Source organism: Humulus lupulus, chromosome 2, assembly GCF_963169125.1.
Source record: "Humulus lupulus chromosome 2, drHumLupu1.1, whole genome shotgun sequence".
Taxonomy (NCBI): Eukaryota; Viridiplantae; Streptophyta; class Magnoliopsida; order Rosales; family Cannabaceae; genus Humulus; species Humulus lupulus.
Genome location: NC_084794.1, coordinates 117,253,082 through 117,270,744, shown reverse-complemented (window position 1 = coordinate 117,270,744; position 17,663 = coordinate 117,253,082). Strand labels below are relative to the sequence as shown.

The 17,663-nt window shown below is 41.0% G+C and overlaps 1 protein-coding gene across 1 annotated transcript; it reads right to left on the bottom strand.

Moving 5' to 3' along the window:
* Positions 1 to 13,666: 13,666 nt before the first annotated feature.
* On the bottom strand, positions 13,667 to 15,567 carry LOC133816267 (F-box protein At3g07870-like). Its single transcript, XM_062248854.1, has one exon. The coding sequence runs from the start codon at positions 15,281 to 15,283 to the stop codon at positions 14,075 to 14,077; it is 1,209 nt and encodes a 402-aa protein (XP_062104838.1). The 5' UTR covers positions 15,284 to 15,567; the 3' UTR covers positions 13,667 to 14,074.
* Between the last annotated feature and the right edge of the window lie 2,096 nt (positions 15,568 to 17,663).

Sequence of the window (17,663 nt, the reverse complement as noted above, 5' to 3'; positions counted from 1 at the left end):
TGCCACCAAACTTTTTGGGAACCCTTAGATACTCTCATGTATCACTTTGGACCCAAATTTGCGTTTTATACCTTGCTTGTATTTTAACACTTATCATTTGTATTTAACCAATCATAACACGTATCGCCTACATGCAGGTGATGCGTTGCCTACGGAGTCCGTACGACTTAAGTAAATTAGTTCCAAATGCTGTTTTTTACAAGTCTAATCCAATTGGTTAGACCTAATGGCAGTGCCTACTCTATATAAGGGTCAAAATAGAGTTTTGGAAGATTCGATCACTCTCCCCAATCTCACTCTAGCCTTTCTCTCTCTAGCTCCAACAATCTCATGTTTTCTCCAAGAACTCATAAAGAATGTGCTTGACTTTGTGAGTTTAAGGCTTGTTCAATCTTAATTCTCATTTCCTCCTAGAAAAGGCCTCAAGCATAAATTATGGCTAGGAAATAGAGTATTCAGACATCGTTGAGAAACATATATTAGCCTTGGATTTATGCTTTTGCTTTTGTTCTAAGGAATTTCTCAAAGTGGTGGTTCTACAAGGATTTTTTGAAGGTTCTTCTAAGTTGAAGAATATCATTCACCCACTTGGGTTTGCATAATCTTTCTCAATCTTTATTTAGTCTCTATCAATCTATTTTTTGTGTAGATTCTAAATTTTGAGGTGGTGTTATCTCACTCTCCCCAAACAACAAGTATAAAGCAAGTCATCCCATGGATGCATCCACACAACAAAAACATCCAATAAAGACAAATGGCACGTGATAGCCCAATGAAGGCGAACAAATAAGAAACATATAGACAATGAGGAACCATACATATACAAGTATGAACAAACATTGTTTTATTAATACAAGACTTGTATAGGGGAAGGGAGTACACAAATTAAGCCCCTATCTGTTGGTGGTCGTGGTGCTTCACTAAGTCACTAGGTCACCTCCCCCTACGGAACATTCTAAGATAAAAAAAGTCTTCCCAGGAACATATATGATTTTTGACATATACATAATTACATTACTGTCGCTGCCCTACCCCATGAGGTTGCTTGGTGCAAGACTTGACTAATGATCAAGCACCAAGGCATAGTCATATACAAAATGATCTATGTGGGTGTGTCAAAGGGGCAGCACGCCACATTGGGCACCCTAGGGTGCTCTTTAGCATTTCTATAATTATTATGAGTATTACTAAGAGACACCAATGATGTCACCAATAATGTCCAATGCCGCCTAAAAAGAACCAAAACAACCAACACTACAAGAAAAAGCCTCTACAGCGACGACTAGTCGTCGCCAAAACGGTGTAGGTCCGTATGTGTAGCAATCTACAGTGACGAAAAAACGCAGTTGTCGCAGTAGTGGTTTACTACAGCGATGACATGTCGGTCACAGTAGGGAATCCTTTTTTTTTTTGGTTCGACAGGGATATTGCGACGATATGTCATCGCTGTTGGTGATTGCAAAATTTGAATTTCAAAAACTCCTACAGCAACCATCGGTGAAGGTTCGTCGACCGCCCCATCTACAGCGACGATATGTCATCGCTGAAGAGTGCGTGGGTTTATATGCCTTCAGTGATGCCATAGTGTCACGGAAACTCAAATTTTCATGTTGAGCGTGCACCCTACGGGGACGACATGTCGTCGCCGTAGGTGTACAATTTTTTTAATAAAAAACATAATTAATTATATTGATTAAATTTTTGTAAATGTGGAAAGTTTTCCGATGTGAATTTTATTTCACCAGTGAAGCTCTATGCTACGAGGCATCCTACGTGCTACTTAGTGCACGTACAAGGAGACGAGGATATCACACGGCGTTGAAGGAATTGGGCTAAGAGAGCCACCCTCACTATGCGAGGGCCCTTGGCCACCAGCCAAACCAAAAGCCACCCTCGCTATGGGAGAGTCCTTGGATGGCCATCAGCGTACGCCTTGACCCCTCAGGCATCAGACCTCACCTCGCCTGCACGCGGGAGAAGAAGACCAGCCTCGCTATGCGAAGGTGTGGCCTTGTCGCGGCGCCCATACCCCGAGCCATGCCCACACCCGAGGGAAGAAGGCCAGCCTCGCTACGCGAGGAACCCTCGCTATGCGAGGGTGTGGCCTTGTCGCGACACCCGTACCCCGAGCCACGCCTACACCCGAGGGAAGAGGGCCAGCCTCGCTACGAGAGGAACCCTCGCTATGCGAGGGTGTGGCTTTGTTTCGGGGCCCATGATGCGAGCCTCGTGTCCATGTGACCGGCATAAGCCGGCCACGACCCCTGGCGCCTTGACTTCTCAGAACACGCGTAGGTTGAAGCCTCCTTGACATAGGCACGGGATCACTTGGAGGAACCTTGTTGATATGCCAAATGAACATGGAGAATTGAACGGGGATCGATGAGGACGACCGAGTACGGAACACATGCGCTGACACAGGGCGTACGGTTATGGAAAGAACAGAGGCACGACCCTATGATCTGCGTCTGAGGAGTAGTGGCGGTACGGACCTGTACGAAGAGTAGTGGTACCACTTGAACACCCCCGACCATACGCAAGAGCTGACAGTACTATGTCCTAGGCCACGACTCTGACACCATCAGGGTAGACACCACTACGCCCTGAGCCACTGCACTATCAGAGTACCTGTGTACGTCCCTGTGGTCTGGGACTTGTTTGTATACAGGGCCAATAGAGCCCCCCCCTATAAATAGGCTCCAACCCCTCAGGCTAAGGGGTTGGAAAAACTGAGTGTATGAAAGAGACTTAAGAAATATATGCTTCTGGTTTTCATGGTTGCCTGAGTTTACTTCTGTTGATTAGAGTTCTTTCTATCTGATTCAAAGTTTCCTATAGTATAGAGATTGCAGTTTTCTAACCATCAATCGTTGACGAGTTCTTATCGTCAACAGTTTGGCGCCGTCTGTGGGAACGTAAGCACCAAGCTACTGTTCTGCCATTACTTCCGGCAAGGAGAAATGCCAAGACGTTCGAAGCGACTCAGGGAGCCTCGAGAGGTGGAGGTCCACCTTACCGAAGTCCAGCTGAAGGCCTCCATGAAGGATCCACCTCCACCCCGACATGTAGATCCCCCAAGGGACCCTGAGGTTCACGATAATGATAGGGAGGCCTTGTCACCGGCCATCCCGCTGGGTGAGAATCCTCCAAGGACAACTATTGCACCACCCGGGAATGCCAACGAGTTCCCTCCTCCCAAACCACCACATGTACCGAACTCCGGCCGGCAAGACCCGGGCCCCTCGACGCGTAGACACGATAAGCAACCCCGGGTCCATTCCGTGAGCTCGAGTTCTAAGTCTCGTTTCTATGAAGAGGAGATTCGTGAGCTGCACCGTAAAAACCAAAGACTGGAGACTACCTTGGAGAACATGCAGGAGGTGCTGAATGGCTTGTTGCAAGGTAAGTCGAACGTGACCCTGCCCAAGAGGAAAAAGAAGGGTCGGGAAACCACTGTCCCAGTAGACGACGGGAGGACTAGACACTCCACCAGTAACACCCCCAGGAGAGAAAGGCCGAAGTTGGAAGATGAGCCAGTGATATCTAAGGCGCAAAGAGACGCTCCAAAGATCTGGGGAGAAGTGAGAACTATTTTCGGAGGTCCGGGGTTTGGAGGGGACTCTCGTAGAGGACGAGATCGGTATGCTAGAGAAGCCAGGCGAAGTCCACCACCCTGTGTCATGAGTTTGGAACAACTACCCTCAAAAAGCTTCAAGGGAGAAAACGATTCAATCACCTTCACTGAGGAGGACGCACGGGCGGTACACTTTCCCCACAATGATCCGCTGGTGTTGATAGTTCAATTGGCAAATATGCGTGTGCATCGAGTCCTAGTGGACAACGGGAGCTCGGTGGACATCCTATATCGCCCTGCTTTGGAAAAGATGGGACTGAGCATCCGTCATCTGAAGCCCTGCCAGTCGTCCCTATACAGATTCACAGGGGACTCAGTACAACCCCTTGGAATGATCGAGTTGACACTTACCATGGGGGAGCGACCCCGCCAGACCACAATCATGTCTAACTTTCTTGTAGTAGATTGTGCATCAGCTTTCAACGCGGTATTGGGGAGACCCTCCCTAAGAGAATTGAAAGCCATAACTTCAATATATCACTTGGTTGTCAAGTTCCCGACTCCAGGAGGGATCGCTAGTATGAAGGGAGAACAGAAAGAGGCAAGGGAATGCTACAACACCTCACTCCGTGCGCCTGTGAAACCGCGTGAGCCAATGGCCATGGGGGTACATGAGGCGCTACGTATGCCCACGGGGGGTCCGCTGGAACTGGACCCTCGGGTCGTGGATGAGTCAAGAGCAGAACCAGTAGAAGAAGTAGAGGAGGTTACGGTGATGGAGGAACCCCTAAGGAAATTGAAGATAGGGAGGAGCCTACAAGGTGATGTGAAGGAGGAGCTGAAGAAATTTTTGAAAGATAATCTAGACGTGTTCGCATGGAGTCATGGGGATATGGTGGGTATAGACCCCAATGTGATGTGCCACCACCTGAACATCTCCCCAGAAGCAAGGCCCGTCAGGAAAAAGAGGAGGGCGCTAGACCCAACAAGATACGCAGCATTAAAGGAGGAGGTTGACAAGTTGAAGGCCAACGGGCTCATTCGTGAGTCTTTCTACCCCGTGTGGGTATCGAACCCAGTACTCGTGTCGAAGCCGAATGGGAAATGGAGAACTTGCGTCGATTTCACGAACTTGAATAAAGCTTGCCCTAAGGACAGCTTCCCACTTCCCAGGATAGATCAGCTAGTAGATGCGACGGCAGGACATGAGTTACTGAGTTTCATGGACGCCTACTCAGAATACAACCAAATCCCAATGAATCCGGCAGATGAAGAGCACACGTCATTCATTACAGACAAAGGGCTCTACTGTTACAAGGTGATGCCCTTCGGGCTCAAAAACGCGGGAGCCACCTATCAGAGGTTGGTGAATAAAATGTTCACCAACCAGATAGGAAAGAATATGGAGGTGTATGTGGATGACATGCTAGTGAAGACCAAAGAAGCAGCAGAGCTCAACAAAGACCTTGGTGAGATGTTTGACACGCTCAGGAAATACCGGATGAAGTTGAATCCAGTCAAGTGCACCTTCGGGGTATCCTCAGGAAAATTCTTGGGCTTCATGGTCAATTCCAGAGGCATCGAAGCCAATCCTGACAAGATAAAGGCACTAATAGAGATGAGCCCACCAAAGAATAAGAAGGAGGTGCAGTGCCTAACGGGAAGGGTGGCGGCCTTTAATAGGTTTATCTCGAGGTCCACCGACAAGTGCCTCCCATTCTTCGACATCCTCAAAGGGAGCAAAAAGTTCGCTTGGGATGAAAGATGTGAGGAAGCATTTGTCAAGCTGAAAGAGAACCTGGGGAAGCCACCCCTGTTGGCAAAGCCAGAGAAGGGCGAGAAGCTATACCTGTACTTAGCGATGTCTGAGCATGCCATCAGCGCAGCCTTAGTTAAGGGAGAGAAAAAGCAGCAGCAACCCATATACTACATCAGCAAGCGTTTGGTGGACGCGGAGAACCGGTATCCAGAGATCGAAAAATTGTCCTATGCACTAGTGGTGGCTTCAAGGAAGTTGAGGCCTTACTTCCATGCACATACAATTGAGGTCCTAACAGATAATCCTTTGAGGCAGGTCTTACATAAGCCTGAGACTTCGGGGAGACTAATGAAATGGTCGATCGAGCTAAGTCAATTTGATATTGTATACACTCCAAGGGCTTCCATCAATGGACAGGTGCTGGCAGATTTTATAGTAGAACTTACCCATCAGCCGAATAATGGAAGGAATGAAGAAGGGGAGCAGCCTGTTATGGAGGAAGAGCTAGGAGGTTTGGAGGAGTGGAGTTTGCATGTTGACGGGGCGTCAAATGAAGGAGGATCAGGAGCGGGTATCATGATGACTGGGCCCGAGGGACACAGAATGTATTGCGCAATCCGATTTGGGTTTGAGGCCTCCAATAATGAGGCAGAGTACGAGGCGCTCCTAGCTGGTCTGCGTTTGGCCCATGAACTAAGAGTGACGCGCCTTCATATCTTCAGTGACTCTCAATTGGTAGTATGCCAAGTAAAGGGGGAGTACCAGGCTAGGGGACCCAAGATGGCAGCCTACTTGGAGAAGGTGAAAGGCTATCTAGGACGGTTAGTGGCATATAATATAGAGCAAATCCCCAGAGAAAAGAATACCCATGCCGATGCACTCGCAAAGCTGGCGTCTACCAAGGATGGTGATATCCTGGAGTCAATACCCGTGGAATACTTACCCAAGCCCAGCATCGAAGGCGCGGACGTGCACATGATTGGTGTCCCAAGGGAATCATGGACCGAGCCAATCAAGAGGTACCTGGAAGAAGGAACCTTGCCTACAGATAAAAACGAGTCCCGAAGGTTGGCGTACAAGGCCGCAAGATACACCCTGGTAGATGGGGTTCTTTACAAAAGAGGATTCTCAATGCCACTCCTGCGGTGTGTGGAAGAGGAGGAGGCGTTGAAAGTGTTACATGAGATACATGAGGGAGAGTGCGGCAACCACGAGAGCGGACCCTCCATGGCTAGGAAGGCCATGAGACAAGGATACTACTGGCCCTCCATGGAGAAAGATACGCATGACTTTGCCACGAAATGCGACAAATGCCAGAGGCACGCCAACTACCCTCGGAAACCCCCAAGCGAACTGACCAGCATGACCAGCCCCTGGCCCTTCGCTATCTGGGGGATAGACTTAATCGGTGCTCTTCCTACAGGCAGGGGTGGAGCGAAGTACGCAGTGGTGGCCGTGGACTATTTCACTAAGTGGGTAGAGGCAGAACCCCTTGTGAAGATAACCGCCAAGCACATCACCTCTTTTGTCAACAAGTTCATTGTTTGTAGATATGGAATACCCTACAAGATTATTTCCGACAATGGTACACAGTTCGAGGGAGGAGCTTTTGATGAATATTGTAGGGAAAGGGGCATAAGGAGGAGTTTCTCCGCGATTGTGCACCCCCATGCCAATGGGCAAGTGGAGGCCATAAACAGGGTCCTTAAGAAGAACCTAAAGACAAAGCTAGAAAAGATGAAGGGAGCCTGGGTGGATGAGCTACCAAATGTGCTGTGGGCTTACAGAACCACCCCACGCATGACTACTGGGGAGTCCCCATTCTCCTTGGCCTATGGGTGCGAGGCCGTGCTCCCAATCGAGATGCAAGTCGAGTCCCACAGGGTACAGGCATATGGAGACGAAGCCAACTGCGTAGCCCTGACCGAAAGCTTAGACATGCTCGAAGAGAAGAGAGAAAAAGCACAAATGAGGGTGGCAGTATACCAGCAGCGCGCCGCAAGGTACTACAATTCGAGGGTGTGAAAGAGAACTTTCAGAGTTGGCGACCTGGTGCTAAGGAAGGTACTCCCTAACACGCGAGACCCAGGCGCAGGAGTGCTGGGGGCGAATTGGGAAGGGCCCTACCAGGTGGCTCAGTGCATACCCCCGAACACTTACAAGCTGCGCATGGACGACACCATCATACCCCGAGCATGGAACGCGGAGCACCTGAGGAAGTACTACCAGTAAGACTTCCACTCCCAGCTTAGGCAGCAGCTGTGTTTAATTTGTCACAGGATAGGCTATCTCAGTAGACGATAATCAAAGAGGTTACCTACATAACCCCCAAGTAGATGTAAGCCTTCTATATGCATGTCGTTGTAATCTGACTGCTATAAATGAAAATGTTCACAACTTCACATGTGATTTTTTCTTTTTCATGCGAGCATCAACCGAACTGCCTGCTGAATTAAATCTCACCAAGCACTTGGGGGGTAGGACAGGAGGCATGAAAAAAAAAAAAAGATCTCTCTTATATTCAAAAGGAGTAGCTACCCTTATGAATATCAAGGGAACAATCTAAAAGGATGACCTCTAACTAAAGGCCGACACCCCAAGAGGTGAAGCCGTAAGGAGGGAATCACCCAATAAGTCTAGATCGCCCATTAAGCCGGCTAGCCAAAAAGGGTCTTACAAGGGACCCTTGGAAAAAATAGTACTATGTATAAGGACGAGAAGGACGCTTCTCGCAAAAAAATAACAAGCGCGCACAATGAATATAAAAGGACCCCAACAGCCCAACGGGTTAATGTGTCCTTACAAGTATAATCAAGGTGCACCGGAAAGATTATCTCCATCGGATCAAAAAAAAAAAAAAAGGAAGAAAGGGCACCTCAAGAATGCTTTGGAGGAGGATAGAACCCTTGAACTCGCGAAAATAAGTTGGAGAGCATGCCACTTGGCTAGGCAAGTCTTGGTGTGGACAAGTGGCTTCGAACCTTGGGATCCGCGATTGAGGATGATTAGTCCTTATGCAACCTTAGGAACTTTCATGGATCCCCCAAGTGTTAGGTGGCTGTCGTGTTCCTTTGGACACTAAACACAAAACCAAACCTCACCTCGTACTTCTTCGAGCGACGTTGAAAAATTTCCAAGGCTAAGTCCCCCAAGGGTGGCCGTACTTGTCAAGCAAGAGAAATAGAGAGAGTCTACAAGCACACTTAAGAGTATACTTATAGACTCGGGGGGAAGTGTAAATGTGAAAAGTTTTCCGTTGTGAATTTTATTTCACCAGTGAAGCTCTATGCTACGAGGCATCCTACGTGCTACTTAGTGCACGTACAAGGAGACGAGGATATCACACGGCGTTGAAGGAATTGGGCTAAGAGAGCCACCCTCACTATGCGAGGGCCCTTGGCCACCCGCCAAACCAAAAGCCACCCTCGCTATGCGAGAGTCCTCGAATGGCCATCAGCGTACGCCTTGACCCCTCAGGCATCGGACCTCACCTCGCCTGCACGCGGGAGAAGAAGACCAGCCTCGCTACGTGAGGCACCCTCGCTATGCGAAGGTGTGGCCTTGTCGCGACGCCCATACCCCGAGCCATGCCCACACCCGAGGGAAGAAGGCCAGCCTCGCTATGCGAGGGTGTGGCCTTGTCGCGGCACCCGTACCCCGAGCCACGCCTACACCCGAGGGAAGAGGGCCAGCCTCGCTATGCGAGGGTGTGGCTTTGTTGCAGGGCCCATGCTGCGAGCCTCGTGTCCATGTGACCGGCATAAGCTGGCCCCGACCCCTGGCGCCTTGACTTCTCAGAACACGCGTAGGTTGAAGCCTCCTTGACATAGGCACGGGATCACTTGGAGGAACCTTGTTGATATGCCAAACGAACATGGAGAATTGAACGGGGATCGATGAGGACGACCGAGTACGGAACACATGCGCTGACACGGGGCGTACGGTTATGGAAAGAACAGAGGCACGACCCTATGATCTGCGTCTGAGGAGTAGTGGCGGTACGGACCTGTACGAAGAGTAGTGGTACCACTTGAACACCCCCGACCATACGCCAGAGCCGACAGTACTATGTCCTAGGCCACGACTCTGACACCATCAGGGTAGACACCACTACGCCCTGAGCCACTGCACTATCAGAGTACCTGTGTACGTCCCTGTGGTCTGGGACTTGTTTGTATCCGGGGCCAATAGAGCCCCCCCTATAAATAGGCTCCAACCCCTCAGGCTAAGGGGTTGGAAAAACTGAGTGTATGAAAGAGACTTAAGAAATATATGCTTCTGGTTTTCATGGTTGCCTGAGTTTACTTCTGTTGATTAGAGTTCTTTCTATCTGATTCAAAGTTTCCTATAGTATAGAGATTGCAGTTTTCTAACCATCAATCGTTGACGAGTTCTTACCGTCAACAATTTTATTTAATAAAATATTAAATATTAATTAAATAAATAAAAACCAACTTATTTAATTAAATAATAAAACCAATTTATTAATTAAATAATAAAACCAAGTTAACAATATCCATAGTCTCCAAAATGTAAGATAACAAAACATAAGTAGTATTGTCTCAAAAAAAAAAAACAACACAAAATATTAATAATTTAAAAATAGTAATATAATAAAGCTAAATGTCATCAAAATCAATTCCAAAGTCATTATCGTCGGGCTGTTGTGGTGGTTGTGGTGGTTGTGGCTGCTGTGGTTGTTGTGGTTGAAAGCTTGCCATCATGGACTGTATCATATTCATGGCCAAGTGGACAGGCTGAAATTGTGGAGCTTGGATGTTCGAAATTGTTGCTTGCAAAAATTGTTGCATTTGTAGGAAGTTGTTGTTTTAGGTCATAAAAGCTTGACTGAAGTCTTGAATCATGGACTAGAAAGCATCAGGTGGTATCGTTGGAGGGCCAACTATGGTGGATGGAAACGGTGATGCCTCTGATTGTGAAGAGGATCCGGTGGTGCTTGAGGCAAAGGTACTAGTGCCCTTCAACTTGCCTCCAATACCTCGGTTGTGGCCACAACGTTTACCAAGTACCTTTGAGACAATTTGTGTCTCATTGATAGTGGCACTTCCTACTTCAGATTGAGATTGAGATTGAGATTGTGTCTGGACTTCTTACTACAAGGCATCCTGCAGTTTAGAAACAAGACAATTGATACATAATATAATTGAATAATATACATATATACAAGACTTAGAAAGTTACTTAAATATGCATCCTTAGCATTCGTGTTCACCCATCCACGTGTCGATTGATTGTGCATGTCATGGAACGCATCGATAATGTTGGCAAGTTCCTTAGTCTAAAGATTCATCTTTAGAAAACAAAATTAACAAAATCTCAACTAAATATTGAAATAATTATTAAGATAACTTAAAATATTTCAAATTATCTATATATTTTTATTTACATTCTTAAATCGAGCAGAAGCATAAGAAGTCAATTCATGGAGACTTGGATACTTCTGTTTTTCTCTGTTGGCATCATTTGCCTTTGAACGTGCCATGAACTGTGGAGTGGTGAAAAGTTCAACCAACTTCTGCCAACTCTCGTTGTCCATGTCCTTCGGTGGATTCTTTTTGGCTGTCTCGATATCATCATACCCTCCATGTTCATCGAAGTTTCTTTTCTTGCGACCTTTTCTATCCTTATAGCGATCCTGAAAGTCTCGCTCAGTCGCCACTCAGGGAGAGCTCAGGGAAGAATGAAAAATTCCTTAAAAAAATGGTGAGATTTTTAAATTATAAAAAAAACATTACATGTGAATAAGTAGATAAATTTACCTCAAGATTTTGCATCAATCCAATCTTGTACTCATCTGGAACACTCTGCCACGAGTCATAATATAGATGACCAATATTTTCGTTGTTGAGCTACTGAAATTTTTTGGATCGAGATCGACCTCTTCTTTTTGCGGAAATCGCTCCATAAGTTAATTAAACAATACAATTAAATTGAATAAAATAATAATAATTTGTCATTTATTGATAAAAGATAGACTAATTGTAGTATATTACCTATCTCACAGGAAGTAGGAACTCGCATGGGATCTAGAGGAGGAGGATCCGCTCCATCACTGCCATGAGAACGAGCAACAGTAGCAGACATATCTTTGCAGTTTAAATAATTATTAACTTAAATTCAGTTATAGTTGCAGGCTAATTACATAACTCAAATAATTTCGGTAATACAGTTGAAATTATTGAAAAACAAACATTGTTAAGAAAAGTCATATATTCATTGAAAAGTCTTGAAATTAAAACATACACATTAAACATACAAATATGAATATGCATAAGAAATATATTATTTGTCATCAATGTCGATTCCTACATCATCATTTGTACTAATTTCTTCATCATCCACATTCGGAACAAATCGAGACGTTTCCCCAATTATTTTGGTGTGACCAAGTCGATCCAAATGCATAATCTCCAACTCTCCTAATTTCATAGTGAGTACAAAATTTGATGAAGTGCTATCATGCATGACATCAACCTCGTTATCATCATCAATACTTGGATGATCCCAGATATTTCGATGATTGACTTCTTCTACTACCTTCCAATTTTTGTTTCTTGAAGGATCTTCTAATAGAAAACTTGTTTTTCTTGAGTGGCGAGAATAAACTGATCGTTCTTGTACCATTCAGAATTAATCATGATACTAGTTATGTTATTCTCAGTCACATTTCGACCCTTGATTGCATCAATATTGAACCATTTGCATTGAAACAACACTACCGGGTAACCATGTGAATAACATAACTCTACAATCTCCTCAAGTGGGCCATAGAAAGTGAAATCATTTGTTCCTGGCACCCTAAACCATCGATTCATGGGAATAGCACACATGTCGTCGCTATAAAGTACAAAATAACTGATCAATGGATTAAATTAGATTCTATAGCGACAACATAGGGAGAGAAAAATAGGTAACTAACTCTTGGCGGTTAAGTTCCCTCCCTATCCTACAGTGATGATATATCGTCGCTCTAGAATAACATATTTCCCTCCTTTTTTTTCCACGATGACTCTATATGAGATGGAGAGATCCATAACATTTCCAAACCAAAAGGTATAGATCTATATGAGATGGAGAGATCTTGATCTGGGAGCAGGAGGCTTTGATGAAGAATTGAAACTTCCTTAACTTACATATCAGTAAATTTTGAAATAATGAGTGTCATGGCATTCTTGTTTAGAAAACAATAATAAAGTAGAAAAAAGTACTGGAAAACTCAAAGACATACTAAAACCATGATGTTAATGGATATGCCTCTTCCTCTTGATATGTCTCTTCGTCTTTTTCATTAACTGAGAAAAAAAATTGAACCTCATAAATATTTTGTATATGCTTTTAATTTTTACAGATTTATTCTTTGATGTGTTTGTGATTTATTGTTTATGTAAAATGGAATTAAATGTTCTTTTTAAATAAATAGAATTATTTGTTAAAAGAGTTGATTCAATCTAAATTTCCCAACAAAGAAATGTATAAATGAAAGAGTATTTGTAACTATTGGTCCTTGAATTATACCACCTTTTAGAGTTTGGTCCTCAAAACTTCAACGTAAGTAATCAGGTCATTAAATTTTCTATTTTCTAGCAATTAATTCCTTTGTACACAAAGTTCACATTTCTACTGAAATATACATGTTTCTCATATGTAGGTATCTAGATATGTTTATTTTTTTTTTAAAAATAATCTTAATATGCATATCTTTTTTTCTAAATTATTTATAAAAAAACTGACTTATGTTAATGAAAATGGCTTAATTGTTGAGAAATAAAAATTTAAAACGTTAAAAATTAAACTTTAAGTAAAACTGTAATAATTAAGTATATAATTCAACTACTAATAAAATGTATACATACCTAATAGTACTTGTAATTGCAATTGTAAGAGTTAAGAGTAGACTAGTTCGCTATTTAAAACACTAGGTATGATTCTGAAATAAGAATCTAAATTGTGTGTCTAAAAATGCTATATGATAATAAATTTCAATTCAATTATCGATTTAGTTAAATAAATTTTAAACTTACATTAATTAAATTCATAATAATTTATTACCAAAGTTTTTATTCATTTTTTTAATTAAAGTTACACTTTCTTTTTTTAATTAACTAAGCTCTATTATTATGTCATATTATTTTGCCCAGTAGCTTTTTTTTTAATTAACTGTAATTATAATTAAACTTGACTTAAATTAATCTCCATATCTCATAATTTTCTACTTCTTCTCCTCCTCTTGGAGTTTCTGTTGTTGGAGGAGTAGTTGATTGTTTAAGTTCCTTTATTATTTTTTTTTAAGGTGTGTCATCAATTAAATTGGTCAAATATTCTATCATTAATATAGTGTATATTCTAATATAGTTGTGGATAGCACAACATACAAAGCAAATATGGAGGTTGAATTCAAAATTGAAAATCTGGCATTCAATAATATCCAAAACAATGTTCAATCAATTTACTCGATATTTTCAAGATATTTGAATATCATTTTTGGTGGCTGTGGCCGATTAAAGCCGAGAGGAACTACACTATTTGTTTGTTTAGTCAAATTTTGAAAAGTAAAATTACAATAGAATTCTTCCATTAATTAAATATTTGTCGTACATTTATTGTTACAAAACCATTTTATTACAAGCACTAAACTTGACCAACAGTTCCACCCTCAAAACAAAAAACAAAATAATAATAATAAAATCTTGGCCAACAGTTGACATTAAGTTTCGTACAATTCAGATACCTAAACGGGTACCAATCTGATTGAAATTTGCAACGTGTGCTACTGTATCAAACAAGGTTGGCATACCCTTAAACTGGATATCCTTAAAACTTTGAGTTTTTGGATCATAAAGAACCAAAGACTTACCATGGTGCTCCATCAAGATCTCCCCGCTCCTTAACTCCGACAAAACCCGATCAAAACTAGCTTTTTTTGCGATACAGGAAATCCTACAGGATTGTTCCTCTTTTTCTTGTCCCAATAATGACTTTGGAACATAACTTGCTATGTTAAATTCTTTGACCCAAGATTCCTTCACACCATACTCCTTCATAACCCAAATCTCTAATTTCCCATAATTGACACACAAACCAACCGAAAGACAACCTCTTAAGATTGACAAATGATCACATTTCAGAAGAAGAAGATCATCAGGCTTTGGAACCTCCCTGAATTGCTCGTCTTCAAGGTGGAAGGAGATGATATCGCGGTGCGGAAAGTCTCTCTGCTGGCAAGTCTCCCAGTGAATTCTTCCATTGACTACAGCCTGGCCAGGCCAATCATCAAGGTAGTAAGATGTTCTTCCCAAACATCTCCACGAGGAGCTTCCCAAACTTAATACTTTAACTTCTGATACTCTTAAAGAGAAACTCATTAGGCCAAGATAATCATCATCTTCTTCCTCTTGAGCTGGCCAATAGTAGATGATCTTAACAACTTTGTATTCATTGGTTATGGGATTGAATCCGAATCCGTAGACCACATATTGGGTTGGATCATGAAAAGAAGTAGTATTAGGAAGAGCTTTGTATTCGCCGGTTAACGGATTGTATATGCGTAACACACCATTGTTAGTCAACGAATTATCACATAATAAACAAAGTAAGCCATTGCATGAGCTTACCACATCAAATTCCGGCGATGAAGAACAAAAGGACGATTGAATGTTCATTAACTGGGTCTCTTTGTCACAATATAACAACTCGGAATAATCGACTAAGAAAATCTGGTTCTTGGCTAGACTGTTGGAATGCATGACAAGGCATTCGCTTTCTTCTGGTGAGCGCTTAAGGATGAGATCAAGAAAACGAGAGTCTTGAGCCAAGTTGTGCCAAGCTTTGCATACGTACTTGACTTGAAATAGAGATGATATGGGAAGCTTTGAGATTATTTGGAGAATTATCTCCGGGGGAAGGCATTGTATTTCTGAGCTTGCAGCCATGGCTAGATTTGGAGAATTGGAAGAGACAAGCTTGTGATTAAGTATTGAAAGAGTACAAGAATGGAAGTTTGAATTCTAAGAGGGTCGGTCAATAAAGGAGGAACTTCAAAGAAACTACACTTCTTTGAACTTAATATACCACAACATTTTATATGATTAAAGTTTTGTAAATATTATCATTGTGTTTGATTTTTTATTCGATCATAGCGTTATAGTGTGTACATTATAATCCGCCGGTAATAATCATGCATTTTGTCTCAACAGTGCTAGAAGTCCAAAGTTTGAGTATTATTCTTTCCAAGTTAGAGAAAAATAACAATTAGTTGTACCCGCTTTTTTTCTATTAAAATATTTTTTCTCATTAAAATATCTAATTATGCCATCAAATGGCACTTTATAAAACAAAACTTATGCACTTGGTATAAAGTTTGACACATATTTTCTTTCTTTCAAATGTCACGTAAATAAATAAATAAAAATCGTTCATTTCGTACCCCTAATTTTTCTCTTGCTATGAATTCGGCCTCCTAATCTTGACTTCTATTCATGTATATCTAGTTAGATTCAGAAGTAAGAAGTAGAAAATTTCATACCCAAAAGCTTTTACCCATTTACGATTCCTTCAATCCTCGATTATACACTAAAAGCAATAGCTTTCACCCATTACAATTTCATACCCATTTTTTTAATAAAAATGCCACCATGTTTTGGCATCCCATGGAATAGCAATGAAAATTCTTCTAAACCCAACAATTGAACTAAAATAGAAAACCACTATGTTGAGCAAATTCCCGGATATTTCCAAGCTTTGTTTCGGCGTCCCATTCGGCACTTTCTAACAAAACATAGAGATCTAAACTTATAATAGAGAAAGAAAAAAAACTCATCTTCTCAGTCAAAATTATATTTAATTAATTATTTTATTTTATTTATTAAAGGAATATAAATTATTTGGTTAATATTGTGTTATTGAGAATTTCATTAAGAAATTATATACGAGAATTACCATTCATCTCTTTTTTTAAGCCGGCTAGGGATGGTAATATAATCCATAGTTATAGGTATCCATGGTTATTCAATCCGAATGAGGCTGAGAAAAACCGTTCAAACAATCACGATAGAGAATAATTGTCACACATATATACTAGTATGGTGCATGTACAATCACGCGCTCCAATATATATAATAATTACTTTATTTATCTACTTTTTATATATAATATATATTATTGTAAAAATATTAATAGAAACTAAACGAATTTATTTTGATATTTTTACTGTAATTTACTTAATAAATTTTGAATGTATAATATTTTTAGTATTATAATATTAGATTTTAAGTTTGATACGATTTTGGATATTATTTCATTTTTGTATCTAAATTATAAAAATATAAATTAAATTGAACATTATTTCAATTAACTAAGAATGTTTATTTTGAGTAGTTGAATGACTTTAGAAAGTGTAGAGTTGTTTAAGACGAATGTAATATTAAGCTCAAGTATATAAAATAGTTCACTTTACTATTAAAATATATATTGGGTCTACAAAATTTATTAATTTTACCCTTAAAAATTTGAACTAAACATTATGAGAATTGTGATTATATAATTAACCTACGGGGCATGAGGATGGTAATTGAAAAATATTTCCCGATCTGTACCACTGTCAATCCTAAAGCCCATTACTAAATTCTACTTTGAGTTTCAAATAAAGCAAAATAGACAAAATTGATGGTTTGTGCATATTTTTAGTGAAAATTTTATTTATATAGACAAAAATGCTCTTATTTAGAATGCATTAATATCTTTATTTTTATAACTATAATTTATAATTGATAACTCATAACTATCATTATTTTACAGTAACTCATAGTTAAAACATTGTAAACTATTGAAAGCATAACTAGAAAAACTCTTTGGTGTTTGAAGTGATACTAAAGGATGTGATGTCGTAGATTAAGATTTAGACATCAGTAATTAAGTAGCTACTAAAACACTTTAGATGTCACAGGATGATGCCTTAACTTGCTTTAGGTGTCAAACTAAAGAAATGGCCACAGATTGAGACCTAAACTATTTAATTTTTGTATATATAAAATATATATAATCAATATGTATAATAATCAGATTATACCAAACGTATATTCCAATATTATTATACAACGAATATTCTAGTAGATTATCCAAAATTTATTAAAATAGATTGCATTTATAAATTTACAATTTATAACCAAATTATATTTTTTAGTTTCCCACTAGAGCAGACCACGATCGACATCATCTGCATAAACTATATACAGATACAGATATTATTGTCATATTTTATTGTCATCTATATTCTCAATGATTGTATAATCTAACTAGGGTCTGCCCTAAGAT

What these genes read in the sequence shown, in the direction of transcription:
- LOC133816267 (XM_062248854.1), bottom strand. Translation starts at nt 15,283, where the DNA reads ATGGCTGCAAGCTCAGAAATACAATGCCTTCCCCCGGAGATAATTCTC.